The sequence below is a fragment of the Panthera leo genome, chromosome B1 (genome assembly GCF_018350215.1).
Source record: "Panthera leo isolate Ple1 chromosome B1, P.leo_Ple1_pat1.1, whole genome shotgun sequence".
Taxonomy (NCBI): domain Eukaryota; kingdom Metazoa; phylum Chordata; class Mammalia; order Carnivora; family Felidae; genus Panthera; species Panthera leo.
In genome coordinates this window covers 80,836,262-80,864,012 of record NC_056682.1, presented here as the reverse complement: position 1 = coordinate 80,864,012, position 27,751 = coordinate 80,836,262, and the positions used below count along the sequence as shown (strand labels likewise).

Here is a 27,751-nt window from a genome sequence, read left to right as displayed (position 1 = left end):
GAGCCAATCATCCATTTTTAGTGGGTCTAAAACATTCCGAACTCCATAGAAATAAAATAATAACACATGTGGTAGAGCTTTTTTCTAAATGATGTGTTTATATGATATAATAATATATGTAATTTTAAAGGATTTGGCTACATAGAGTATACCCTACTTGAAACTGTTCTATTTCTTATATATCTCAAATTGTGTTCTACCTATACACACGACATAGAAGGGCAAAACATTAAGGGGCTGCCATATTTAAATTTTGTTTACATTTAAACTGTGTTCAAATAATTAATATTTTCTACTTAACTATAGATCCTTCAGTAATATGGGTGCAAATCTGGCTTTGGGAGGGAAATACAGGGACTTCTGTGGCAGGAATAACAGTGATGCTAACAAAAATCTTGCTGTTCCTTCAAATCATGGGGTAAGCAAATACACCAGCCTGAGGTGGAGTGACACGAGGGGGTGAAAGTGGTGTTAGTGGCTCGGCCTACAGTAGATCTTTCCTTAAATTTTTAAGGGTGCTGTTGTCACGTGGATTTTGCTCACTTTACCACAGCATTTTTATGTGAAGGAAGAATGAAGCCCGGGTCTGGGAATCAGGAAGTCTGCTGTTTCTCTCTCCTGCTTTCCTAGACGGCCGTATGGTGGGAGGCAGAGTGCATTTCTCTGAAATGCCTCAAACTCACCAAGATGGGGGCCACCCTCGTGTGTTAGAGGCGTGTGCAGAGGACCTCAATAGTTCAGTAATGACTCTGGGTAGTCAGATTCCCAGGAGTAAGTTCTGGGGTAGTATTGAGGGGCCGAGAGGCTGACTTCTGTGGCTGTTTATCAGGAGGCCAGTGAATGAGGCCTGTCACTTTTAGGTGTCTGTTTAGTAGAACAAAGAGCTGTGGTAACAGATTGTGACAGAACTACAGGTGGTGTGGGAGGAACGCAGGCCCAGCTCTGGAGTTGAGGGTCATAAACCAAAAGAAGGAGTCTGTCCTGCAGAAATGATCTATAAAAGTGAACCAGAGAATCACGCTTGGAGTTCGGTCTTTGCAGCTGCCTTGAAAAATATCTAAAAAGTAGGTAAAAAAAAAAAAAAAATTTAAAAAATTTGGCAAAGTCTTTCACATTCAAGGATTTGGTATTCTCCATTGCCAAGGTGGGGGAGGGTGGGGCTAAACAAATAATTTGCTTCTTTTTGATGCAAAAATAGTAAGAGGTTTGGATCCCTTCTATGAAGGAGAATAAACTCTGTTGTGACTGCTTCCATGATGGGAGATGAAGGGGCATTATAGGGGGTGAGAAAATGAAAGGTGGTGTTTAGGTACTCAAACATAATGCTATGTTCTTTATTTTATTTTATTTTATTTTATTTTATTTTATTTTATTCCATTCCATTCCATTCCATTCCATTCTATTTCATTTCATTTTTATTTTACTTTATTTTATTTTATTTTATTTATTTATTTTGAGAAAGAGAAGGAGAGAGAGAATCCCAAGCAGACTCTACCCTATCACACCCTAGCACAGAGCTTACGTGGGACTCAATCTCATGAACCAGGTGCCCCCATCCTTAGAATTTTTAAATGCTCCCCAATTTGAGAAGATCTGCTGTAGCTGGAAGGGAGTAAAGGCATCTGGCAGAGTTCAGTATGGAGGACCCCTGAAGTCCAGTTCCACTGCAGTGGCTTTTCCTTGCATGCCTTGAAAGAATGGTTTGCCTGTTTATGGTAGGTTTGCAGTGTTAATATGCGAGGTCTTCAGTGAGAAGTTCTAATTAGGCTTCTTACTCACTCAGAGTGGCCTTCCAAGCCCTGGTTCTAGAAGTAGGGAATGGAAGTCTTGCCTCCCATCCTTCATTTGCTCTCCAGAACCAGCGCAAGCCGCTCCCTCCACATGCTTAGCTCTCATGAACATCTGATGGCACATGTAATAGCACAGGGGTTAGGAGCACAGGCTCCAGGAGCGCCTGGGTGGCTCATTCAGTTGAGCGACCAACTCTTGATTTCAGCTCGGGTCATGATCCCAGGGTGGTGGGATCGAGCCCTGCATTAGTCTCTGTGCTGAGTGCGGAGCCTGCTCAGGATTCCCTCTCTCCCCCCCCACCTCTCCCCCCACCCCCACCCCAGACCGCTTGCACACGCATGTGCTATCTCTCTCTCTCTCTCTAAAAAAAAAAAAAAAAAAAAAAAGTATCTTCTATTAGTAATAACAATAAATGCTTGGAAAGAAGGAGCCCAGACTCCAGAGCTCCTCTGCTGTGCTGTACAACTCAGCTCCTTCACTTATTAGCAATGTCACATCAGGCAGGTTACTTAAATCTCTCTACGTCTCAGGTTCCTCATCTGTAACATGGAGAGGATATTCGCGCATATTCTGTAGAGTTGTTGCGAGGACCAGATGAGTTTGTACAAGTAAAGTGTCAGGTGTGTGCCTGGCACGTGGTAAGAGCTCAATAAATGGCAGCTATTATTCCTACTTCCCTGGGAAAATTGGAAGAAGGATGATTAAAATAAAGGACATGCTAGACACTTAAAAGCTGACTTACAGTGAGCATGGTATTGTGCTCTGCATGGCAGCTGCGCAATTTGAAGATGATTCCCAGCCTCCAGGAGTTTAGAACTAGGTTGGTAGGAAAGAGCACCACAAAGCCCAAGTCCCATGAGGATAAAGAGTGCCCGTGGAGTCGGATCCTAAAAAGATGCCACAAGACCATTATATATGTTAGAAATCCCCTGAATTATTTCCATACTGGGCTTTGAGACTAATTTCTGGCATCCAGTTGCAAGATGTGAACGTTTGGGTTTTTTGAAAGGGAAAAGGAAATTTGGATCCCCTGATACTCTTTTTCTTTACTGCCGTAATAAATACGTGATCATCGCTCCCCTAATCGTTTATCCCATTGTTCTGTGATTAGCTGCTGACACCTTAGTCTCCATTGTCAGCCCGTCTGACACTCTGTGTTACTCATCTTCGTATCCCCAGCCCCCCGCACATGGCCTGCACTTGATAGGCATTTACTTAAAGGCTGGCTAAAGGAGTAAATGAGTGCTGAGGGCATCCTCAGCATATCTAAAATTGAACACCATAAACTTCCCTCTTTCATCGGGTGGATGTCGGTTATATTATTTGCTCAGGCTTCCTAAATACCAATCTTTTTTCTTTCTTATTTTTAAACCTCTTTGGCCTCCGTACAAACAATCTCTAAATCTTTCTGATTCTTCCTTTTGTTTCCATCTACTCTCGTCAACATCCCTGTCTCTATCACCCTATATCAGGTGCCCCTTATTCTATTTCTGGATAATGACCACAAACACCATCCCATCTGCCCCTTCCACTTTCAATACCTTTCTTCAAGCGATCCTTCCTGCTTGGAATGTTCTGTTACCCCTCTCTATCCAAACCCCACCTCACTCTAAGAGCAACCATCTCTTCTTGCTTCTAGTTGAACTACCCCTCTCTGCTCTAAGTTCTGGTAGCCTGGCTTTATCTCCTTTCCGACAACAGCTTGCATTTACTTCTGTGCATCCCTGTGCTAGCACATCTGGTCCTTGCAACATTCTTGTGAAGAATCTAACAGTGTGCCCATTGTACAGATGGGAGACATGAAGCTCACCAACATTAATTAACCTAAGGTGACAAAACTGGCTGTCTGCCTCCAGAGCTCTTTCTTCTCCATCTTACTGCCTCACCCCCAGTAAAACATTAACCTTCTAGAAGTGAGAAGAGATCCTGCTGATTCTTTGTTGCATCACAGATGGTCTTAGGTATTGCTTTGCAAATAATAAGCATTCAAATAGCGATTAGCTTTAATGGCCTCTTTGTCTGTATTGTTCTTTAATAGGGAGAATGGAGGAGAGGATAATTGGATAGAAAAAGGAGCACTATGCCATCCTTTTTTTTTTTTTTTTTTTATGGAACAAAGTGAACCATAGTCTGGAGAGTGAAGCAAAAGTCACCAAGCCTGCTAAATGTACAGAAATGCCCATTGAGTCCCCATTTCTTAAGGAAATTAAAGTAGAGTTTGAAGAAAATGAGAATCTTTCTCTTTTCTTACACACGTTGTCCCAGCACTCCAGAAATCTGTAGGCTTAAAAAAATTATCTAGGTAAATATCAAAATGCTCACTACAATAATGACACTAGAATAGCCAATATCTATGTAAAAACACTAGTCCACTTCAATGGAAATTCATGTCCAGGGCATGAATTTATGAGTGACCGAAGGCACTTGCTCTATTTCTAGAGACTGAGCCTGACAGAATGTCCACCTGTCGGCTGGAGTTAAGGTCCCGGAGGCAGGACTGGCATAGTGAGCTCTGTTGCCCTGCTGGTCCCTCCTTTCTGAGGACTCAATGGGCATTTGCCAAAACCGTTTTAAGGCTGACTCCTAAACCAGTAGTGACGCAAGATCATGTCCGTGCAGGTAGTGTTTATACGCCAGTCCGTAATTATGTGCCATACCGCGTCATCTCAAGGTGTTCTCAGAGTACCTCATTCTTCTACCTTTATGGCTAAAATAAAACTTTAAAAATATGCGTAATTCTCAGCCTGGAAGAAATCTAAGAGATTATTCAATTCAAGCCTCTTATTTTATACCTGAGGTGACCCAGAGAAGTTAAGTGATTTGCAGAAGAACAAGCTTCTAATTTGTAACCGTAGAACCCACCAGGAGACTGATCCCGTATTTCCTAATATAATCATTCTAGTCAGGGCCATGGGATGTTAATGTAAGGATTTAGTCATGTTATATCAGGTGCAGCTAAATTGCTAGTGTGAAATGACTGGAGCAGATTCAAGCAAAAACCCAATGTTTTCTCACTTTTCTGGTGTACCTAGCTTGGTTTTCTTCATGCTGGAATGGGGATTGGACTCCAGAGGAGCCTGGGATGAGCTCTGTCTTGCTCCTGCTTTGGTCCTTGTTTTTCCTCTTGCTCTCTCGTGATCACTCTCTCTCTCACACCTGTCAGGGGCCACATGGCACAGGGGCCCCTCCTGTCTGCATAGGCTCTGTTATCTCCATAGCTCTGCCAGCTTCTGTTTCCCCAAACAAAATGTGTTTTAAGCCCTTCCCACGCTAAGGGCTAACTGCTAGTTATTTATTCTTCGGTGAAACCTCAGGAGAACTTTGGGATACGGGTACAAGAATTACAGTTATCTTTATTTTGTAGATCAGGTTCCAGAGGTAGTGGGTGGCAAAGCTGTGATAAGGAGCCCTGTCTACCACAGCCTGAAAGCTGTGTGATCTTTGACAAGTTATGTAAATGCTGTGACTCCTTTTCCCCACCTCTAAAACGGGATGATAATGAGACGGACCTCAAAGTGTCATTGTGAGTATTAATGAGGTAATTAACTAACCAGTTTAGTAGACCAATTCCTGTACTACATAATCACCGTGTAAATGTGTTATTATTTGTATTTACTATTGTTTCCCCTCAGCTGCACTGCTTCTTACCTGTCTTGCTCATGGTACGACACAGCCTGACCCCACATCATGACATCTTTGCTCAACCACCTTCCTTGGTTTCAACCTGTGCTGCCCGATATGGTAGCAACTCAGAAGCTATGGTTTCTGAGTACTTTCTTTTCTTTTTCTTTTTTGGTTCCTGAGTATTTTAAATGTGGGTAGTCTGGACTGAGATATGCTGGAAGTGTAAAATATATACTGCATAGCAAATACTGTGCAAAAAGAAAGCAAAATACCTTGCTAATGCTTTTTTATGTGATTGCATGTGAAATGATAATGTTTTCAAAATAATGAGTTAGATCAATGTATTATTAGAATAAATTGCACTTGTTTCTTTACTTTAAAAAAAAAAGATAATTAGAGGGGTGCTGGGTGGCTCAGTCGGTTAAGAGTCTGACTCTTGATCTCGGCTCAGTTCATGATCTCATGGTTCATGGGATTGAGCCCCATGTCTGCAGAGCCTGCTTGGGATTCTCTCTCTCCCTCTCTCTCTGCCCCTCCCCTGCTTGTGACTTTCTCTCTCTCTCTCTCAAAATAAACAAACAGTTTTTTAAAATGACAATTAGAAGAATTTAAATTACATATGTGGCTTGCATTATGTTTCTTTCTTTTAAAATATAATTTATTGTCAAACTGGCTAATGTACAGTGTGTAAAGTGTGCTCTTGGTTTCAGGGGTAGATTCCTGTGGTCCATCGCTTACATACAACACCCAGTGCTCATCCCAACAAGTGTCCTCCTCAATGCCCGTCACACATTTTCTCCACTCCCCTGCCCCCATCAACCCTCAGTTTGTTCTCTATATTTAAGAGTCTCTTATGGATTTGTCTCTCTCTGTTTGAAACTATTTTTTCCCCTTTCCCTTCCCCCACAGTCTTCTGTTAAGTTTCTCAAGTTCCACATATGAGTGAAAACATAATAATCTGTCCTTCCCTGACTGACTTATTTCACTCAGCATAATACCCTCCAGTTCCATTTATGTTGTTGCAAATGGCAAGATTTCATTCTTTCTCATTGCCAAGTAGTATTCCATTGTATATATAAACCACATCTTCTTTATCCATTCATCAGTTGATGACATTTGGGCTCTTTCCATGATTTGGTTCTTGTTGAAAGTGCTGCTATAAACACTGGGGTCCATGTGCCCCTGTGAATGCTTGCATTATGTTTCTATTGGCCAGTGCTGATATAGAGAAACCTTCTATGTTCTCTGTGAGATTCTCAGGAGAGGATGTGGTTCAGCCTTGCCCGAGGAGGAGAGCCTCCCCACCATCAGGTGGCTGCTCTGGTACCAATCGGCTCTGTGGAGGGAGTGGTACAGAGCATACTGCTGACTCAGGGGAGGCTGGGGGTGTGATGGCAATGGGGGCCACATCCAGGATAAGATGTCCTCCTGGTATCCAAGGAAAAGTATTACATGGGAAAGTGGCAGGATTATTATTGAGCCATTTACGTTTGCTCTACCTCTTTGCCATCCCCTCTCTAACCTGCTAGTCGGCCTTTTAGGACCTCCACATCAGGAGAATTTGGGTTGCAGAACCAAAGCAGAAGTGTCAGTAGATTGCCCCTCCACCTATGGGGGGTAGACTAGGCCAGGTGACCAGGGAGGGGGAGGGAGACTAGGTGGGGAGTGAAGAGGTTAACCACACTCCTCGTAGTAGCAGGGATCTGCCCTGCTTGCAGCAGTACCCAGTGGAGGGGGTGGCCGAACTTCAGGGAGGAGAGGCCACCCAGTTCATCTAGGGAGCCCCTCAGTCTGGCTGAACTTGAACCCTTCTTTTCTGGGAAGCATGTGAGCGAACAGTCTTTAAGTGACCACAAGAGCTTAGAAAACTAGGATAATAGCAATGGAAGTCCTTCACCCTAATATTCTAGGCCTACCAGATTCCCTTATGACTCAACAAAAGATGGAGATTTCCTCCCTCCTGCTGGGACAGAGGCTTAGAGGAGCCAGATTTACTCAGTTTGATTTCACTCTGCATCGGGAATACCAGAGGCCTAGGCCAAGGAAGCTCGACTTCCTTTGGTGGTTATAAGGTTAATTGCCTCATTCATACTTGCCATGATAAGCTAAGCAGGCCCCCTAAAATTACAGGGATAGGACTGTAGTCTCTGAATGAGTGCTTTCCTCGTTAAGTCATTCACTTCCTTAAGATTTCTGGAATGGAAACTAGGCCTGATGGTCCAGCCGTTGCTGTCTCTGGAGCCTCCTACTCCATATCACCCCACAGGGTCCATGCTAGAATTTTCTCTTGGCACCCTACATTCAGCTAGTCACCACACCCTACCAAGTCTACTTCCAGAGGATCTCCTGAGTCCATCCCTCTAGTCCCGCACCATCATTGCTCACCCTCTCATTTCTTACTGGCCTGCAATACAGCAGGCTCCTCCACACCCCTAATCTCTGGCTCTGGCTCTGGCTCCCCGGATGTTTCCAGAACTGCCTTCGTGGAACTCCAGCTGCCTGTCTTGCTACTCTACTGCTTAAACAGCCACAGTAGCTCCTTTCTTTCTCACTGGATATGGTTTGACCTCCTCACTATGATATGAAAATCCCTTCAGAGTTTGGATGCTTTCTTCCTCCCTTGCAACCTTCTCTCCAAGAACATCTCAAACACACCAGGCCCTGTTCAGGACTCCACAGTCAAATTTCATAGGTGGAAAAATGAAAACAAACAAGCAAACACACAAAAAGCCCCTCAAATGAGTTCCAGTAAGGGAGAACTCCTCAGAGAGCTGTCAGGAATGAAATTCAGTTGTGACTTGCCCTGTCACCCTATTCCAACCTTAGTTTGTCTTACCCTTTCAGCTTGAATGATCTGTGTTCCTTGAAAAGTCCAAATTCTCAAGGTAGCTGATTGGTTTCTGCCCAATCAGTGGGTCTCCTGGTCTCCGATAAGGTGGCCATCTCTGGCTAATCAGTCATGGTGACACGGGAGGTTGTTGTGTGGCGTGTGTGGGCTCTTCCACGGGCTGAGACCTGGGCAGATTCTCCAGAGCAGTACTTCTAGGCCTTAGCGTGCATATGAATCATCTGGAGAGCTTGTTAAAAAGCAGAAATGAACTCAGTGGATCCACAGGAGGGCGGGAGTGGAGCTGAGAATCTGCATTTCTAACAAGCTCTTGGGTGATGTTGATGCTCCTGGTCTATGGACCACACTTTGAACAGGGAGATTCTACAAAGGCTGTAGTCAGGACATGGAGTAAAAAGTATTCAATACATTCCTCTTATTCTAGAGTGTTCTCTAATCTTTATTGCCATGAAAAAAAAATTCTGATCGGTGTTTAAGGTACAATTTAAATGTAACTTCTATGGAGGTTTTTTTTCTTTTCTCTCATGGAGTTAATCACATGTAAATCCTTTGTGATATCCCAATGATCATTTGCCTAATAGCTACATGTATATATCTGTCCCCTCCGTTTTTTGTTTATTCTATTTAATGTATTTACATACGGTTTTTCTTTGTGTAGTTTTGATGTGCAGTCTGAGTTTTAACCAGCTTGTACAGTTGTGTAACTACCACCATGATAGGTTCAGAAGAGTTGCCTGGCCCCCAGATTCCCTTGTGCTGCCCTCCCTGCAACCCCAGCCCCTGGCAACCACTGACCTGTTTCTGTTCCTATACTTTTGTCTTTTTCATAGTGTTATATAAGTAGAGTCATACACCATGTAGCCTTTTGAGTCTCCTCCATTTTGCTGTATTTATGGACCTGAGATAATATGTAATTCATCTTTGTTTCTGCCCAGATAAATGCCTAGCATAAATTTGGTGTTCGGCTACTCCTATTAGAGGTTCGGAAATTTCTCTTGTATTGGAATCATCTGCAAGGCTTGCTGAACCACAGAGTGCAGGAGCCCACCTCCAGAGTTTCTGATTCAGTAAGTCAGGAGTGGGGTCCAGGAATTTGCAATTCTTACAACTCCCAGATGATGCTGATGTTGTGCTCTGGGAGCCCCACTTTGAGAACCATTGACCCACAGGCTCTGTGCGATTATCAAACATCTCAGGAGATTCGTATATGCCTGCAAATTTGTGAATTCCAGCCTCAGTGCCATTGAAAGGGGAGGGAGTGTGCTTGTGGTACTTTTTTATACCACACGTGGCTCTCTGCTTTACCAGGGATAACTTCTTCAGCTCACAGTGACTCAAGAAGCAGAGAACACCGAGATTTGTTTGATTCAGTCATTCTCCCCTTGGGAGGGAAACCAAGACGAACGCATCGACTCCTGTAGAGGATGCCAATGCCAGTCATAAGCTAAACCAGTTCCAGTTCTCTCTGGTTCTTCACACAGGCTCGAACAACGTTGGTGTGGAAACCGTGTGTGAGTATATGTGTGCCATCTTAGAGAAAGCCAATGCGATTAAGGCTGGATCTGGTCTCTGAGGGACAGCTCCTGTGGATGCTGAGGATTAGCGGTAACAGCTGCTGTCCTGCCCATTAGAGGAGAAACAGAAGAGAGAACAAAAGGCTTATTTAAAGGATGCATCCCTGCAACTCTGAGTGGGGGGAGCCTTTCCATCAAGGCTGAAGGAAAGTGTGATACTAGGTAAGTGGATGTCTTTCTGGGTTAGGTAGACGAGGTGCTGGTGGGAAAGCAGAAATCTCAAGGTTTAAGGAGGAGAGGGTGGGAGTTGAGGCTATGACCGTGGTCTGTGGGATGTGCCCTTCCCCCCTTCCCCTGTAGGCATCTGTGTTTGATCTGACCTGGGGAGAGGAGACCACCTTCTGCCATCTACAAAGGCTCAAGGGACATTTCCTTGTGGCCCTTCTGTAAGAAAATGGAAAAGGCCCTGTGTCCCCTCAACTGAGAATATGGTTTTACAGCTCATTGTTCATTATTTCTTAATGTGTCTGGGAAACTGTAGGAATGGTCCTTTGTGGTGTAGAGGTTTTTGACTTTTTTGCCTCATGGAAGGCAAACCTAGTAGAGAAAGGTATTGTCCGAATTATTTGGGGTCACGTATTTGTAGCTACTTTCACTAAATTTTAAGTCTTTTATTTTTACCTTTAAAACTAGCTTATTAGAGAGGGGGCTGCAGTTGCCATGTATTGCTCCTTAGATCAACGTATTAGCTGCCCTTTGAAAATTCTTGTGTATATAAACAATTTCAAAAAACCTACTTTTAAAAGATACCTGACCATTCTGAGTGGTTTTTTTTCTTTAATTTTTTTTAAGTTTATTTATTTTGAGAGAGAGAGAGACAGCGTGAGCACAAGCAGGGTTGGGACAGAAAGAGGGGGGAGAGAGAATCCCAAGCAGGCCCACACTGTCAACACAGAGCCCGATGCAAGGCTCAAATTGATGAACTGTGAGATCATGACCTGAGCTGAAACCAAGAGCTGGATGCTTAGCCCACTGAGCCACCGAGGTGCCCTCTGAATGCTTATTCAGAGAGCAGTTTTCAACCTGTCGTATTTGCTATCTCTCACAATATTCTCATCTGAGAACTCATTTTTTCCACAATTTTTAATTCTTTCTGTTGATGGCATTAGAGCTGGCAAACAAAAATGAAACTTACTCTATAAATGTTATTTTATCCAATCATTTGATTCTATTCCTGAGTCCTTTTTTTTTCTTTTTCTGCCAATAAAGTTAACAATGGATCAGCTTGGGTGTAACTTTCTTTGCTCATCTTCTCTGTGAAAAAGTAGTGCAATAACTAAAGCCAGTCAACAGAAGGGAGGGCAAGAAGATATCAAAGTGTTGCAAATTTAACAGTTACTTCTAAATAATAGATAGTTGGCAGAAATTTTGTAACATTCAGCTCTGTAATTTACAAGTGTAGAGATAAGATACTAACCCAAGCCACCATATGCCATGTGGCCTGACCATATTGGAGTACTGGGTGATTCACTTCCGCAATAATGTATTATAGCTCACACTGCCCTTGGAGATCAGACAGCTTGTAAAGAGTTCACATTAGGATACAAATATTTTCTGGTCTTATTTCCTTGACTTAATCAAATCCTCCCTTTGAAAAGAAACAGTCTAGTCTTATAAGAAAATTATAAGACAGGCTTTAAAAAAATATTTAGAAATGAAACACTTTCTACAGCCTGGCACATCTTTTTGATCTTGACCTTGAACCCTTGAAATCTGGGGAGGCGGCACTAAAGCTATCTCAGGTTTAAAGGCAGTGTGGGATTCAGGTCGGTTAAAGGCAGCGTGGATTCAGAACAGTCACATTCAAAACGACGTCATATTATTTTCTTACATAACATCTGGATTGAAGCTGTTACTTCTCGTGACGCAAGATAAGGGGAGGATGAGGGTCCCTGCTGCCCTCACAGGCTGGGCTTGTGCAGCTCTCTGCCTGGCTTCCTGCTCAACTGCCTTTTCTCATGGTGCCGGCTCGGTGGCCTGTCAGGACATGCAGCCCAAGCACCTTCAAGCCCAGCCTCAGAACCCCGGCACGCACCACATCACCATTCACACCAGCAGATCTTCCTACTTACCGGGAGACATCGTTCTAGGTATGTATGGGAGAGCTTTGAGAGACCCCCAAGCCCTAGTGACAAATTCCAAGTTGTATTTGTCCCAAGCATGTGTTTTCTTGGCTAAAGTTTGACTTCATCCTAAAAAGCAATTATTGAGCCAAAGATACGTATGAACTATTTGTATCATGGAAACCACATAAATAATCTCTATATTGATACTCATTTTTACAAGCGGGCACAAATAGCATTACAATAAGAAAGTATCCATCCTTCTAAGATAAATATAATTACCCCAAACAAACTTCATGTATTGTGTGTGTTCGTGCATGCGTGTGTGAAATAGACTTTAGCTTCTCCTTATTTAAAACGAAAGTTATTTGCAGAGTGAAAAGAGTATTTCCTGCTATTTTAGTTTAGGTGCCTGCAAAAACCGAGAAGGAACTTGAGTGAAGGTAGTTTATTTGGGCGATGATTCCAGGAAGTACAGATGAGGAAAGGGAGACAGGGAAGAGAGAGACACCAGTAAGAAGTGCGAGACTAGGCAGGTCACTGCCGTGGATAACTGGGACTCAATTCCAGTGGAGACCATCTAAGAAACCACACAAAACACACCTCTGAATCATCTCTCAGGACGTTGGAGGGACCAGGGCACTTACGGGTGGAGGGTAGTGTCCCCACCACGCATATACACTCACACACACACACACACACACACACACACACACACACTTCAGAGTCATGCCTGCTTACCTCGGACCAAGCTCCCAGCAGAAAAAGCAGAGAAGAAATCTACAGGTACTGAAAGCAGTAGCTGAGTGTAGACAGAAAAGCATCTGTGCAACCACATGTGAACTCAAACATATCAGCAGTGTTTGCTCTACCCCCTTTTGATTTTGCTAATTCTTTTGATGTCAATTAGGGGAAATAAATTAAAATAAAATTTACTCTATAAATATCATTTTATCCAATTGTTCTGCTCTATTGGTATGTGTGGGGAAAAAGTATGTGAGTAAAATTTTGGCCCTCCACAGCAACATAGTCCCCAAACTGAAATACAGGCTATTCTAACAGAGCTTCCCAAACTTTATCATATCACAACACAGCTAGAAAATGATAATACGTGTAATGCATGCTGGGGCAAAGGCAAGAGGCTACTCAAGGCTGGGGGCAACTTTTCTGGGGCTCCAACCACCACAGTACGCACCCAGGCACCAGCATGAAGGGATCAATATATCAGCACCCCTGTGTTCTGTGGCTAAAGGAAAGAAAATGGTAAAAAAAAAAAAAGCTGTAAAAAGTGACCCAAAATACTGTGACACCCAAAACTCTAATAAAAGGTGACCTGAAGGAAAAATGATTGTATTGTTATTGGAAGTAAAACAACATACATAATAAAGAGCTGGAGGGAACACTTCATGGATCCCACTTTATTGTGCTAGGATCACCCTGTTTTCTCTTCTTTTCTTTTTTTTCTGGGACCCCACACTAATCCATGAGCTCCTTGAAGGCAAGGACCGTGTTGTCCTGTTCATGGATGTATGCTCAATGCCTACTACAGTGTCTAGTTTTAAATAATAACTAAATATTGTACAAATGTTTATTAATGAAAGTTCAATTGCAATGGAAAATAAAATGATCGCAGACACTAAGTTGCATTTAGCAAGCCTATAAAGTTATACCCATGATTTTAGCAACTCATTTAATTACAAACGAGCTTGCCATATTATTTATGTCTGTAAGAAAAATTCCTGCAAGTGAAATTGCTAGATCAAAGGGAGACTGCATTTCTGGGCTTTTTGGTGTGTGGTAAAATATATATAACAAAACGTTTGCCATTCTAATTGAAGTACACCATTCAGTGACATAATTTCACAATGTTGTACAACCATCACCATTATCCATTTCCAGAACTTTTTCATTACCTCAAGCAGAAGCTCAGTAGCCATTAAATAATAATCTCCATCTTCCAGACCCTGGTCACCTCTATAATCTTTCTGTCTTTATGATAGTTTACCTGCTCAGGTACCTCGTATAAATGAATTATACAACATGTTCATTTTGTGTCTAGCTAATTTCATTTACTGTAATGTTTTCTAGGCCTTTCCATGTTGTAGCATGTATCAGAGGTAACTGCATTTTAAATATGGAAAATATTATTAGGTTACCCGCCCCTCGAAGAGTTGGATGGTTTATGGTACTAGCAGTAGTGAATGAGTGTCCTAGTGTTTCCATAGTCCCATCAATAATGGTTAAAATTACACATTTTAAAATTTGTGAACGTGGTAGGTTTAAAATAGTGTCTCATTGATAATTATTTTCTAAATCATGATTGACCTTGTTTTGTTTTCTGTTTGTGTCCTTTGCTAATTTTAAGGTTGGTCATCTTTTTATTGACTCACTAATACTCTTTGTATTTGCCTGTTTTGTATCTTTACAAATACTTTTCTTAGTTTATACTTTGTCTTCTGATTTCTCCTATGTTCATATTTTTTTAAACCTTTTTTTTCTTTCTGGCAACTGGGTTTTTCTCAGGCGTTCCAAACTACAATATTTTTACAAACCACATTTTTCCTAGTTTTTTCTATTTCATTTTTTTTAAATAATGTTTATTTATTTTTGAGAGAGAGAGAGAGACAGAGAGAGAGAGAGAGAATGGGGAAGGGGTAGAGAGAGGGAGACACAGAATCTGAAGCAGGCTCCAGGCTCCCAGCTGTCAGCAGAGAGCCCCACATGGGGCTCAAACTCAGGAATTGTGAGATCATGACCTAAGCCGAAGTCAGATGCTTAACCGACTGAGCCTCCCAGGTGCTCCCCGCTCTTTATTTTTAATTTTTTTAATGTTATGTATTTCATTTTTACATAACTCTGATCCAAATCAAATTTGTTTTGGGCATGAAAGAACACTTCAACTCCCCTCCCCTTAATGAATTGTTTACTCTCTGAGGGCTTGTCTTAAGCTTTTAGTTTTGACAATACCCATATAAAATCACCAAATGGAACCACACGTTAAGAGTGCTCACCCTGAATGGATGTGTTCCGTTGCAGTGACCGTGAGAAGCAGTCGGGATTTCATGGGATTTCTACTACAGCCTCGAAGAGTCTCTGATCATCAAATAGCTGGCACTTTTGTTTCCATCCCTCCTCATTCCAAACCGATGGCTTGTTTTCAAGAGGCTGACACGGTCACCCACTCTGACAAGTCCCGGAAGAGAAACCTGGCCTTCGAGTGGCAGGCTCCTGCCCAGCCTGTGGGGGATATTAGATTCCTGTAAGAGTGAGTTAAGTGTTGCTTCTTAGTAATGGAGCCTTACACTTCGAAGAGAGGGGGCTTCTCCTCTCCTTTCCTTCATGCTTTGTCCCCTACTCCAGCAACCTAATGACAAGGACAGGGTCATGAGGACTGCCCCAACTAGACAGCCTATGCAGAGGCTAGCTAACAAGGAACTTACCCCCAGCTTCCCACTTTGTCGTTATCCATGGCTCAAGAGTACGTGATTTCCCTTCCTCTCTGGGCACAGATGCATCTTGGCCGACCTCTCCAGGAAATAATGGCCAGACAACAAAAGAAGGGCCAGTGGGAGAGTGGGGAAAACTGAGAAAGACAGAGGCTGAGGCATACAGACAAGTAGACACTTCCCTGGGCCCAGGGAAAGCCACTGAGGTCTCCTTGCCTTGCCTGTGGTCTAGCAAACGGGCATAATAATGACAGCACATAACTCAAGGGTTTGTATAGGGATGAAAGAGCCAATATAGGAAAAATGCTTACAATGGTTCCCGGCAACAGCAAACTCCATTTATACATCATTACTCAAAATGAGACACTTGCTTTGCCATTCTTTTCAGACACTTGTGTTTACCAAAAAAGAGATTTTTTTTTAACTCTTGGGAAAGGGTATGTGCTCCTCAGTTTCTTTCCCCCACACCCATATATATATATATATATATATATATATATATGGGAGGCTTATATATATATAAGGGGGAGGCTGTGCCTGAAGGTGGAGGCATCAAGACTCCATGTTGTCTTCCCCTCCAGATTTTGCCTTTGGCACTGGGAACAATGAAATATGAGCACCACTGCCTGCCCCCTGTCCCCACAGTGACCCTTTTCCATCATTTCCTGGTGGACTAAGTCAACAGACAGGACAGCAAGGAAGAAAACCCTGTGCCATAATGATTTTGCCCATTCGGGAAGGCCGGTATCCATCCACTTGACTGTTGGTGCAACCCAGCTTCTGCCTGGGGCTTTGGTTCTGATCCAATGCAAGGGAATGTGTGTGATTTAGAGTCCTTAAATATGTGGAGTTGCTTTTATTTCTCAAATCACCTCCATTTCTATTTCCAGATTTGCCATCATAGCTGCTCAGTGCTACATAGTAAATAGTTTAGGAGCTATTATTTCCATTTGACAGTGAAGGCACTTGATCAGAAGCCTCTCCCAAAGTCACCCTGTGTTGGCTCACCTCCCGGATCCTTTCCCATGCTAGAAGTGACGATGTGCCTGAGGCCTGAGCCATGACTCTTACTTGTACCCTAACACTTTGGGTGGCCTCAACTAAATTAATCACATTTTTATAACTGCCTTCTGAATATTTAAAATGAGAAAAATGCTAGTAGCCAATAATCCCTACCTCAGTGAAATTTTGGGGAGAATAAAGGAAAAACTGTGAAGGTGATTTTCACAAAAGAAAGCCTTAAGTATTCAAAATATTAGAGTACCAATGATGTATCTCTAATGTTTAATGGAATCTACAATTACAATGGAACCATACAATTGTACAACAGAATTATGAAAGTTTCAATTAACAGAGTAATTCAATTAACAATAGACCAGGAATGGCTAATAATAAAGTTAAAATGGAAACTTTTGAGTCTAAACAGTTCAAGAAGACACCTTTTTGTCAAAATGAGGTTTTTAATGACTATATTTATTCAGGAGGGTCATTGATTTATACATATCTTTTCCTGTGTTAATTATTTGATGCTGCTGAGTTTTGGGTTTTTTAAAACAAATTTTTAACATTTATTTATTTTGGAGAGACAGAGAGAGACAGTGCGAGCAGGGGAGGGGCAGAGAGAGAGGGAGACACAGAACCCAAAGCAGGCTCCAGACTCTGAGCTGTCAGCACAGAGCCCAATGTGGGGCTTGAACTCACAAATCGCAAGATCATTACCAAGGCCGAAGTCGGACGCTTAGCCGGCTGAACCACCCCAGGCACCCCGAGTTTTCATTTCTAAAGAGAGTGGAGTCACCCAAAGGACAATACAATCATCTCTTCAGTTTTTCTATTCATTTAGACTTTTATTCTTCTTCAGGTATTATTTAAGGGAAACTAAATCATCGAATCATTTTGCTTTCTTTTTCCACAGTTTATCAGTGGTCCAGTCATATTTCGTTTACTGGGAGAGGATTGAATCCCCTGTGATGTCTCAACAGACACGCAGCAGAACCCATCGTGATGGCCCCGTGCAGCCCAGCTCACCGATGCCAACCCCTGGGTGGAGGCCAGAGGGAACGGAAGGAATCACCCCAGGTACAGCTTGCCATGGGACTCAGAAGCCTGATTGGCATCATTATTTTTATAGCTATCTATTTTCACTTAGAAATTATGGCCTCTGGTCCCAGTTCTGGCAACACAAGCAATAAACACCTGCCTCCACCGGCTGCTGCAGTTCTCGGGGACACAGCCGCAGTTGGGAGGGGACACTTGCCCGTGCTGTTTGTTGTGGCAAACAGACTTTGTGTGGTTCAACCTCCCAAATCAAAGTGGGCCCTGGGGTGGACAGTTAGATTCCGCTACAGAGCCAAAAAACAGCACCTACCTCCCTCTACCCCTGCACCTACCGGTCATCACAGTGTCTCAGTGGTTTCCTTCAAACCCCTGGAGCTACACAGGGAGCACAAGAAAGAGATGATCTTTTCTTCTTTTTGTATAAAACCTCATCCAGCTTTAATTGTTACTTTCCATGGTAGGTAGCTGGCTCTTTGCAGCCTGGGTTGGAAAAGGGAATCAGGAATGAGAGGCTGTTTGGATGGCAATGGACTTTTTCTTGGCTCACCACGTAACTTGAGACTCCATTGGCCTGTGAACTTCTGAAACAAAACAAAATGAAACAAAGCAGGGGCACCTGGTTGGCTTAGTCGGTAGAGCAACTCTTGGCCTCAGGGTCATGAGTTCAAACCCCACAATGGGTGTGGAGCCTACTTAAAAAATAAAACAAACAAACAAAAAACTAACCAGCCAGAGAATAAAGTGGTCATCTGAAAATTCCTGGTGATACGAAACTCATTTCCATTATTTATTTCTAGTTAAGTGCTCCAAATGGATGCACTCTTAAATTCATCCAGCCACCTGCACAGAAGATCCAATCTGTAATCCTCACGATCCCACTTTGCTTTATTCCGTCCTTTGTTTTTGGCCAACATGATGGTGTCTGACGTTGCTCAGTCTGGCAGACCCAGGCACAGAGCTCACCCTGGGCCACTCTCCCTACTGCCCAGCACACTCCTCCAACGTTCCCAGCAAGCTACTCCTAAAAGCAGATTAAGATCTCAGGGTCTGGCAGCGTGGCCTAAAGAAGACCCTGCAAACTCAATGCGTGTTTGAAGTCTCATGTTTTATTTTATAAATCATGCAAATGTTGCATTTTAATCCCAAGCATGTTTGTTTTAATATGAAGATGAGTAAAAGTGAGGTGTCAGGAAGTTGCATCATGTTGGCCCTGCAGCCTGTCTTAGGATGTTACTGGGAACCTTGTCCCTTGGGGGGGCCGGTGGCAGACTCCCATCTGAGCAGCTAAGGGTAAACTCCTTATTACACTGCACACATTCCTCACCTTCTGGCCTAGCCTGTTTTCCTGCCCATTTCTCTACACAGATCCCAGTGTTTCCCAAAGGAAAAAGTAGTGTATGTGTGTGCGTGTGTGTGTGTGTGTGTGTGCCTGTGCATTGAGATGGGAGAGGGGAAGGGGTGTCATTTAGCAAAGTGAAATAGATTTCTTAACTGTGAGAGACTGCAGTAGGCAAATTACAAATTATGAATTTTCGCATTAGGAAGATGGTATATTGTATTTCCCAAACTTAGTTCCCAATAGACCCTCAGAACACTTCAGGGCCTGATCTTCATGTTTTGCCTTCAGACATTTCCTCAAACAAGGCTCTTCCTCCTGGTAATCTGTTTATCTTTCAAGGGGAGGTTCAAATATCTTCTTTGTGAAACTTTCCCCGTATGTCTGGGGAGAAAATGTAATTGTCTTCTTAATTCTGGTTTTTAAGCTCTCATCACACTGTAATTGATAAGGTCGGGCATCTAAGAGTCTCTCCTCCTAGATTTTGAGTTCAGAACCAACAGTTGCTACCATGCAGCATTTCTGTATCCCCAGGCTTCACAGGAATGCCCGTCATACAATGAATCTGCGGGAAATGGCCGAATGCCTTTAGAGTTCAGGCAAGAATCTAAAACTGTCAACTTTTGCCACGTTCCGTATGTCTGTTAGGCTTCTTTGCTTTTCACTTCATCCTCAATGTTTCTGAGTGATGAAGGCTTTGGATAAAAGTGGCACAAAAAGGAAAAAAAAAAAAAAGCATTCCAATCCAGTTAGAACCCTGGCCAGAGAAACCTCAGCTAATGTGTTTTTGTTTTGTTTTTGTTTTTTGCAAACACCATCCTTGGCATCGTAACAGTTATCATGGTAAGCCCTCAGGGTGCCTTGCACCTGTGCCAGGCACTGTGTTCCATGATTCTACATCAGTGATTTTATTTCACTCCTCAGCAGCCCTATGCTCTAGGTACCATTATTGGTACCATTTTGCAACAGAAGAAACTGATGCTCTGGGAGGACTTGCCCCAAACCAGGAGGTAGCAGAGTGGAGAATTGAACCCAGACAATAATCTGACTCTAAAACTGGTCTTGCTTACTTGCTGCGCTGTTTCTGATTTTTATTTCTAATGCTCTGGGCCATCGTGTTGGCCAGTCATGGATGGGAAATGAGATGGCGGAGAGCAGGGCAGGGGCAGTGATCTCATCTCTGCCCATGGCACAGGCTCAAGTCATTATCATCACCAGGTTATCGTTTCCTCTTAATACTATGGCAAGAAAGATCGAGGACTTTTAAAAATCTTTGATTTGTGGAATTCTGATTTTTTTTTTCCTAGCTAGAAGCAGTTTTGGGTAGAGGTAAGGAAAAAAAAACAACAGTGGTCATAGTGGTTTCTATATTCCTTGAGTGATGACTGTTAAGAATGTACAGGTCCAGAGGGCCAGAGGCTTACTATTTATAAAAATGTTAGAAATCGAGTCCTTTGCCACTTGGCCAGGGGCTTATATTACTGGGCAGATGATCATTTTGTTGATATTTTTGAGTGTTCCAAACTTAATTTTTTGTCCCCAAGGTACCTTGGTCTCTAGTATTTGCCCCATTATCATAGTTGTTTATTCTAATCAGTATGAGGAAAATGCTCTCACTCTCTTTTGTGGTGTCTTTGGATCTCTGCTTAGCTCCCAGTCCCCCCACCACTCTTCCCCAGCAACGTGCAGACATCTTTGCTGTTGCCCTAACTAGAGCTACAGAGGAGAACAGCTTAGATTCTTCTCCTGCCAGTTTTTGGGTGATGGAATTTCCTGGGGGCACAGAGACTCTGTTGCAATCATCTTCACACACAGCTACTGCAATCAGCAATGGCCAGCAACCCAGAGGGGACAGCAGCCCAACCCTAGAACCATCCTTGGATGTCCGTGGGCTGGAGAGACTCATGGCTCCTGGGAGATTCTCCTCAGAGGGCATTGCTTCCAGCCCTAGCACCTACTTCAGGTAATGGATCAGGGGTGGACCATTCAGTAAGGTGGTAGGATGAGGCCAAACAGTGGGGTGCTGAGAAAACATACATTTCTTGGTGTCTGACAGAAAAGACCTCACCATATTTATTCTTAAGTGCACAAGAAACCCTGATTGTAGAAGGGCTACTGGTCAAAAGGACTGGGTATGAAAATCACCTAGGGAAACTGTATTCTCCTGGCCAGGGTGAGATCCCTGAGATGCTGCTATAAATAAAATAAGATACAAATATACATTTTATAGCTTAGATGTGTAAATTTATAATATATAAATACATATTTTATGTAAAATAAATAAAAGCATTCAGTGAGTCTTTGTTGCTATCCTCACTAGCCTCTTCCCCATCCCATCTCCTTTTCCTCTTCAGCCCTCCCCTCCAAACTCAGAAGTCTTTCCAAAGAAATCTGATTTTATCAGCATACATAGCAATGGTAGGAAATGCTGCTTTTTGATCCATATATTTAGTGACCCCTTCTCAGCCCTCTGTCCTTCTCTTTAGGACTCAGGATGATCCAAGCTTTGGTTCATTGGAAACTTGCCTGCCCTCGGATAGGGATGAACAGGTAATAGCCCTGGTTGTGCATGGTTGATGAGGCTGATATTTTGATCCCAGTGTGGGAAGTTCCAGGCTGGGAAAGCAAAGCTATTATACTAGTAGCCAAAATTTGAGAGAAGGACTCAAGGGTATGATATATATTCAGCATCTTTATACCAATCAATACCAGCCTTTCTGTTATACACAGTGTCTCTGAAGTTATTGACAATTGTAGAAATTGATAGTTTTAGTTATTTGTTTTCCCACTTAGCCTCAGTTAATAATTCTTGTCTTTCCACCTCTCCACCCCCACTTTATAACATTGGCCTCAAAACACCATGTATGGTTCCAGAGGTTAGATCAATGGGCGGTATAAAATATACATGCACACTGATTTACTATTCCTTTGAAGTCTTAAAAGGAACACAAAATAAAACATGGTATAATATTCCTACTCAAATTTATTGGAACCTACAGCAAGATTAAATGTCTTCTTTCATGGGTCCTAGCATAAAAAGACAGTCAAAGCTTTCTGCCATTGGAGATGACAATCACCCAAATTTGTCTGGAAACCTCTTAAAGGACCCTAAGTTTATTCTTGTAACTGGCCTCTATGCTCTCTTTGTGGGGTTTCCATTGGCTACCTCATCCCCATCAACTACAAGGGCATATCTATCTACTTGGGCATTTTATTCTGAGCTCTTTTAGGACCAGGCACAAGGTTGGGTTTTCAGCTGCTGCCTGGGCTTCTTGAAGGATCCCAAGTTAATTGGGAAGTTCAGTGGCAGCTTGGAAGAAGACTAGATCCTTTGACTTCTTTTTTTTCCCTTTGCTTTTCTAGGACAAGATGGAATCCTCTAATAGGACTGTGATGAGGTCCCGTCTGTCCACTGTCCATCTTACCTATCCTCGGCATTTCTGGTCCTCTGAAGCATTCACTGGGAGTGAGGCTAGGGCAGCCACCTCAACCCCTGTCTTCCACATTTCTGCCACTTCTAGGCCACCTGCTGCAGGCAGCCAGTCAGAGACATCTAGGCCTTCTGCCAGCTTCTTACCTCAGTCGAAGTACAAGGAGCCCAGATTGGGGGAGGGAAATGGAAGGGGCAGAGGGGGATACCCCAGGAAGCCCAACCCAAGGCCTGAGGTTGAGCAAGAGGGACACAGTGCCCCTTCGGGGCTCCAGCTCAGGACTTCCCAGCTGGGAATCCTGCTTTGCCTTTCAGCCACCTTGGGCATGGCCCTGGCTGCTGGCCTTCGCTACCTGCATGCCCAATATTGCCACACTCAGACGGAAGTATCCTTCAGTGAGCCTGCTGGGGATGCTATTACCAGCAGCGATGGAGGTGAGACTGTGCATGTCAGGAAGATTGGGGAGAACAGTTTTGTTTCAGTTGAAGTGGAATACAACTGGATCACTTCCTCTGTGGGTAGTGAGAAAACAGTCCTCTGAGAAGATCGTGGTACTAGGCAGGCCTCTGAGTGGCTGTCCCTAGACCCTGCGGTGTCTCAGCCAGAACAGAGCTAATGAGAATAGCTGATGAGGACAGGGGCTCCCTGTGCCCCCATCAGTGAGCAGTTAGTGGAGGAAGCTGTGAGCAGACCGTTTTATCAACAGAGGGAGTTCTGCCCGAGCTTTGTTGTCTTAACATCTGTAATTTAGCTGCTTTTTTTTTCTTTTCACAATTAGACGTTCTGTTTGAAGAGTTAAACTCCACACAATGAATATTGTATAACCTGCTCATTAACTAGACTCCTGTGGCCGCCAAGCTTCCTCTGTTGCCTTAAGGAACCTGCAGAAATAGAAATTCTGTCCCTCCTCAGTATGTCAGCCTCATCCCTTCCAACTCTTTGAAAAAAAAAAAAAGTAATATTGGGGTTGTGTCTCTTGCAAGAAAAAGAACCGTGGCCCTCACTTTGCCTCTCCAAACCACCCCAGAAGAAGTTTCATTTTCAACACTGGCTCCGCTTCGGTTGACTAGGTGAGTGCAAGGGTATTCAGTCTTCTTGGAAACTCAGAAGCCTGGCAAATCCCCTTGGAAATTGATCTGAAGCAAGGAGAGTTTGAGAGAGCTCGACTGAACACATCTGTGGGAAAACGTATACATGCTGCATAAACACCAGAGTGGGGTAAGCACGCCTTTTCATCAGGTGTAAATGGATCTGAGACTTCCCATCCATTTACACTTGATGGGAGGCTTATGAATCCTAACAGCTAGCAAACATATTGCCTTTTGCCAAAGGTCAGGCTGAAAAAAAACTGATGATCCCACAGTTTGAAGAAGAGCCTCTACTCATCTTTTCAGGGAGAAAAGGAAGACAGCATTGTGGACAAAGTCCATTTTCCTGCTCTTGTGATTTACGAAGATCACTTTGATTTAGGACGTGTCCCATAGATACTGTGTGGGGTCAACAGGTTTGACTATAACTTTTGAATATACTCACCTAATATGACACGTAGAAATTAGCTGCCTTTTCAGAGCTAGACCTGCTACAGAGTCACAAAGCATTTTAATGTAGAAACGGAAAAACACTACACATCTGGCAAGGGTGTTTATTCATCCAGCACAGGTAGATCGTACAGGTAGTGTGCTAACTTTGCATACATTTTCACATTTAACTTTCACAATAACTTAATGAGGAAAAAGTGTAGTGACTTGCCAAAGAGAGAGAGGCTTTCATGACATCTCAGTTCAACAACAAAAACATTTTTTTTAAAAAAACTGGGGTGTGGGAAAGAGCTAGATCCTGCTGTTTTTCCAGCCTCTTATAGCTCACTGGGCACTAATACCATGATTGTTTCCTCCTGGATTCTGGGCTAGGCAGATCTGTCCCGTCTTTAGTTAAGTGCCTCATTAGGACCAGGGAGACCTAGGTAATTGCGTGTTCACAGATGAAAGTGTTCTAGGAATGCTGTGGAAATGAGTGAATTTACTGTACTCCAATGGCAGCCACAGATATCCTTTTACATATCTCGCCCTCCTCAAATGAAATCCTCCCCGAGATGCAGAAGAGGAACCCACCAGTGGAGAGCTCTCCTCTGACCATCACATCAGATGGCCAAGTGCACTACACATACACCTTCAAGACCTTACCTGTCCAAGAGGACACTTTCCTGGGAAAACAGACTGTTGTCTGTTTGTTTCACAACTGTTTGTGAAATAAACTATCCCCAAACTCAGTGGTTTAAAATAGCCGCGACCACCACCACTTGTCGTCCATCACAGTTCTAGTGTTGGCTGGGCTCAGCTGGGCAGTTCATCCGTTCCATGTGTTCTTGACTGAGCTGGAACACCCAAGGTGACTCACTCACGTGGCTGGCAATTAGTCACTGGCTGATGGCTGGGGCTCAGCTGGGGCCGTTGATGAGTGTAGGCAGCAATTTGTTCCTTCTCTTCCTGGTTTCTTACATCATGATGGCTGGGTTCCAAGATGGGTATTCCAAGCAGACAAAACCAGAAATTGGGCGGTGTCTTGAGGCCTAGCCTCAGAAGTAACATGGTTTCACTTCCGCCACTTTCTAGTGGTTACAGGGAGCCATGGGCCAGCTCTCCTTCTTCAGAAGGAAGGGCGATGGATTTCATTTTTGATGGGAGAAGTGGCAAAGGATGCGAAGCTATGTTTAATTCAGTACCTCTCCGGTTAGACTGCCGACCTGCCACAGGACTTATGTGAGAGTAGAAGGAAGGGACATTCATCCCCAAGAGGTGCCCTGGGGGACTTGTCCTGGAAAACATCGAAAGGGGTGAGGGAAATCTCAGACATCAGAGTTAGGTATTTCCTCTTCTCCGGTTCCACGGACAAAATAGTAAAGTGGTGCGGAAGAGTCAGCCAGGTCTCTGAGTCTCAGCTTCCCCATCAGAGAAAAACAAAATTATTTACCTGCTTCGGTTGTTGTGAAGATTAAATGCATGTTCGACATTTAGCCATCTATATAACCAACTGCTTAATGTCACTTTGCAGCCAACACCATCTTTAAATCTAGTCCATTTAGAGAAATTCCGTGGTCAACAAAAACGTTACTCCCTTTCCATGACAGCTTCTCCCTGTCGGCCCCTCCTTCTCCTGCCCAGTGCATGGAGGTGCTCACGGCTTAAGTTGTCATGGTAGCCACTGGCTACAGTTCCTGCTGGGGGTTACACATTTTTGCTGAGACATTCTGAGTAAACTCTTTTTTTGGCAGGGGCAGTGGGGTCCATAGACCTGTAGTCATGAGACATAAAACCCCTCTGTTACTGTGAACTTGAAGGTCCTCTAAGCCTGGCTTCAGAGAAGCCCCAGAGGGGAGCCAGGAGGAAGTGTTAACCTGAAGGCATTTACTAAAGCACAAAGACATTAAAAGAAAAAAAAAAAAAAAAAGCAAAGCAACTCAAATGCAAAGTCTTAACATAATTTTTTTGTTTTGTAGGAACAGCTACAGAATTGTTGGGCCAGCCACTTCTCAGAGAAGGGGGTTTGGGCTAAATACACATTTAAGGAAAAATGGCAGAAAAACAATTGTTGAAAACTCTATTTCAAACAAATGTTTTTACCTCTATTGTGTTGTGTTAATTCAATAACAGCAGATCGAGAGTAGGAGAGTAGGGGAGAGCCTCAACCTTTCCTATGTTGAGAGGCTATTTCTGGTATTTCTAATTGATTTCTCACCTTGGATACAATATTTTCACTAAATCACAAACTAATGCTTAATGATAGCGTGGCTGAGCTATCCTACTATTGAGGCTGTCTGGATTTTAATTTGCTGTGACAATGTTTGTTGCCTTTAAAAAAAATCCTAATTAACAACAACAACAAAAATGGGTCGACAAACCAGTAAATATTTAAATAAGTGTCGTGTTTTATTTGAAACGTTGTCTAGAGATGGCTGACACTTTATGAATAAATTACAGATATACCCTCTCCCATTCTGGGACTTCCGGTGTTCATCAGTGATCCCAGCCTCTCTGGAATACAGGCTCCGTGATTTGATTTCATTCTACCCCAGACTATCCCCTTCTTCTAAAAGTGGTGTGCAGCAAGGAATTTCTTTTATTCAAGTAAAATGAATTTGCGTCCCTTATTTTATTAAACTTGAGAACAGCCTCAGAAGAACTCTGCTCCTTCTGCAAGTGGAGGCTTTCGGGTGTTGCAAACCCAGGAACGGTCACCTCTGGTTTAGAGCACCAGGAGGGCCTTTATGATAAAAGGAAGTCTGATGTTTAGTTTGTTATTCCATTTTTTACATGCAAAAGGAAAATGTGAATGTGTTGAGACTCTGTTGATAATTGAGTGAAGCTTCCAGGACAACTGAGCCCTGTCGAATGTTTTGTTTTGTTTTGTTTTGTTTTGTTTTGTTTTTTGGTGGCTTTTTGCTTTTAAAACACAACTCAGTTTTTTTTTTTCAACATTTATTTTTGAGAGAGAGAGAGACAGAGTGCGAGTGGGGAGGGGGAGAGAGAGAGACACACACAGAATCCGAAGCAGGCTCCAGGCTCTGAGCTGTCAGCACAGAGCCTGACGTGGGGCTCAAACCCATGAACCATGAGATCATGACCTGAGCCGAAATCGGACACTTAACCGACTGAGCCACCCAGGTGCCCCAAAACATAACTCAGTTTATGCCACACTGTCTCTGAGTTCTCCGGTGGCTTTCCACCTGTCTCCGAATAAAGTCTGAGCATCTGATTGGACTGACCAGGGGCTGTGAGACCTGGTCCCCTGCCCACCTTCTTCCTGGCTCCCCACCTCCACTGTGCAGTCATGAGCGCTCCTTGAACACTGCACCACTTCATTCAGATCACTTGCTCTGGCTGTTCTTGTCTCAAATCCCATCCTCTCTGACCTCTCCTCAAGCCTTCAGAGCTTTGTTCCAATGTTGCCTTATCGGAGAAGCTCCTCCTGGCCATTGCAGTCTTTTCTCGCTCTCTATGCCCCTCCCTGCTTTACAATATTTATAGTACTTATCACTTCCTGAGTCTTATGTATTTATTTGTGTTGTTTATTTTCTGCCTCCACCCGACTGGGATGAGACAGAGACTTTGTTTTACTCATTGATATTCCCCCAGCCCCTCGAGTTGTTCTTAGTACATCGTAAGTAATCAATCAGTAAAAATCATTCATTCATTTGCTAAATGAATGAATGGAAAGTTCCGGCTTTGTGTTGCTACCCCCAGTTCTTGGTCTGGATTGAAGTTGAATATGTAGCACCTGGGGCAGTTCTAGGCAGGGTGTGTGGGCATCAGGAAATGCAGGTTCCTGTCTAGAGGTGAACTAGAGTTCTGTGGGCCCCTGTCTCCAGGGCAGGGGATGTTCTGTGTCTCAGATCCAAGGCTCAGGGAAGTTCTTGGCACAGAGAGGCTGACAATAGACTTAACCTCCCAATCTGAGCTGGGGCAGAAGGAAAGCTGAATGGAGGCTTTCTAAGTCAGAAGCTCCCTGTGAGCACACTTTCTTCAGTGTAGATAGTCCGGCACACAGTTTCTAAGCCCCCATACTCTCAACATTTTGGGCTGG

The 27,751-nt window shown here is 43.4% G+C and overlaps 1 protein-coding gene across 4 annotated transcripts; it reads left to right on the top strand.

Annotated features, from left to right (window-relative positions):
• The first annotated feature begins 935 nt into the window (after nucleotides 1-935).
• On the top strand, nucleotides 936-23,207 carry REELD1 (reeler domain containing 1). 4 transcript variants are annotated; one of them, XM_042935372.1, is made up of 10 exons: nucleotides 936-1,064; nucleotides 5,156-5,314; nucleotides 9,199-9,330; nucleotides 9,745-9,999; nucleotides 11,687-11,927; nucleotides 14,937-15,159; nucleotides 17,262-17,425; nucleotides 20,391-20,703; nucleotides 21,227-21,290; nucleotides 22,104-23,207. In XM_042935372.1, the coding sequence occupies exons 5-10, from the start codon at nucleotides 11,720-11,722 to the stop codon at nucleotides 22,710-22,712; spliced, it is 1,581 nt and encodes a 526-aa protein (XP_042791306.1). In that variant the 5' UTR covers nucleotides 936-1,064; nucleotides 5,156-5,314; nucleotides 9,199-9,330; nucleotides 9,745-9,999; nucleotides 11,687-11,719; the 3' UTR covers nucleotides 22,713-23,207. The 4 variants fall into 4 exon arrangements, with proteins under 4 accessions (XP_042791306.1, XP_042791305.1, XP_042791307.1 ...); XM_042935371.1 differs by lacking the exons at nucleotides 5,156-5,314; nucleotides 9,199-9,330; XM_042935373.1 differs by lacking the exons at nucleotides 5,156-5,314; nucleotides 9,199-9,330 and having other exon boundaries at nucleotides 9,723-9,999.
• Nucleotides 23,208-27,751: the final 4,544 nt, after the last annotated feature.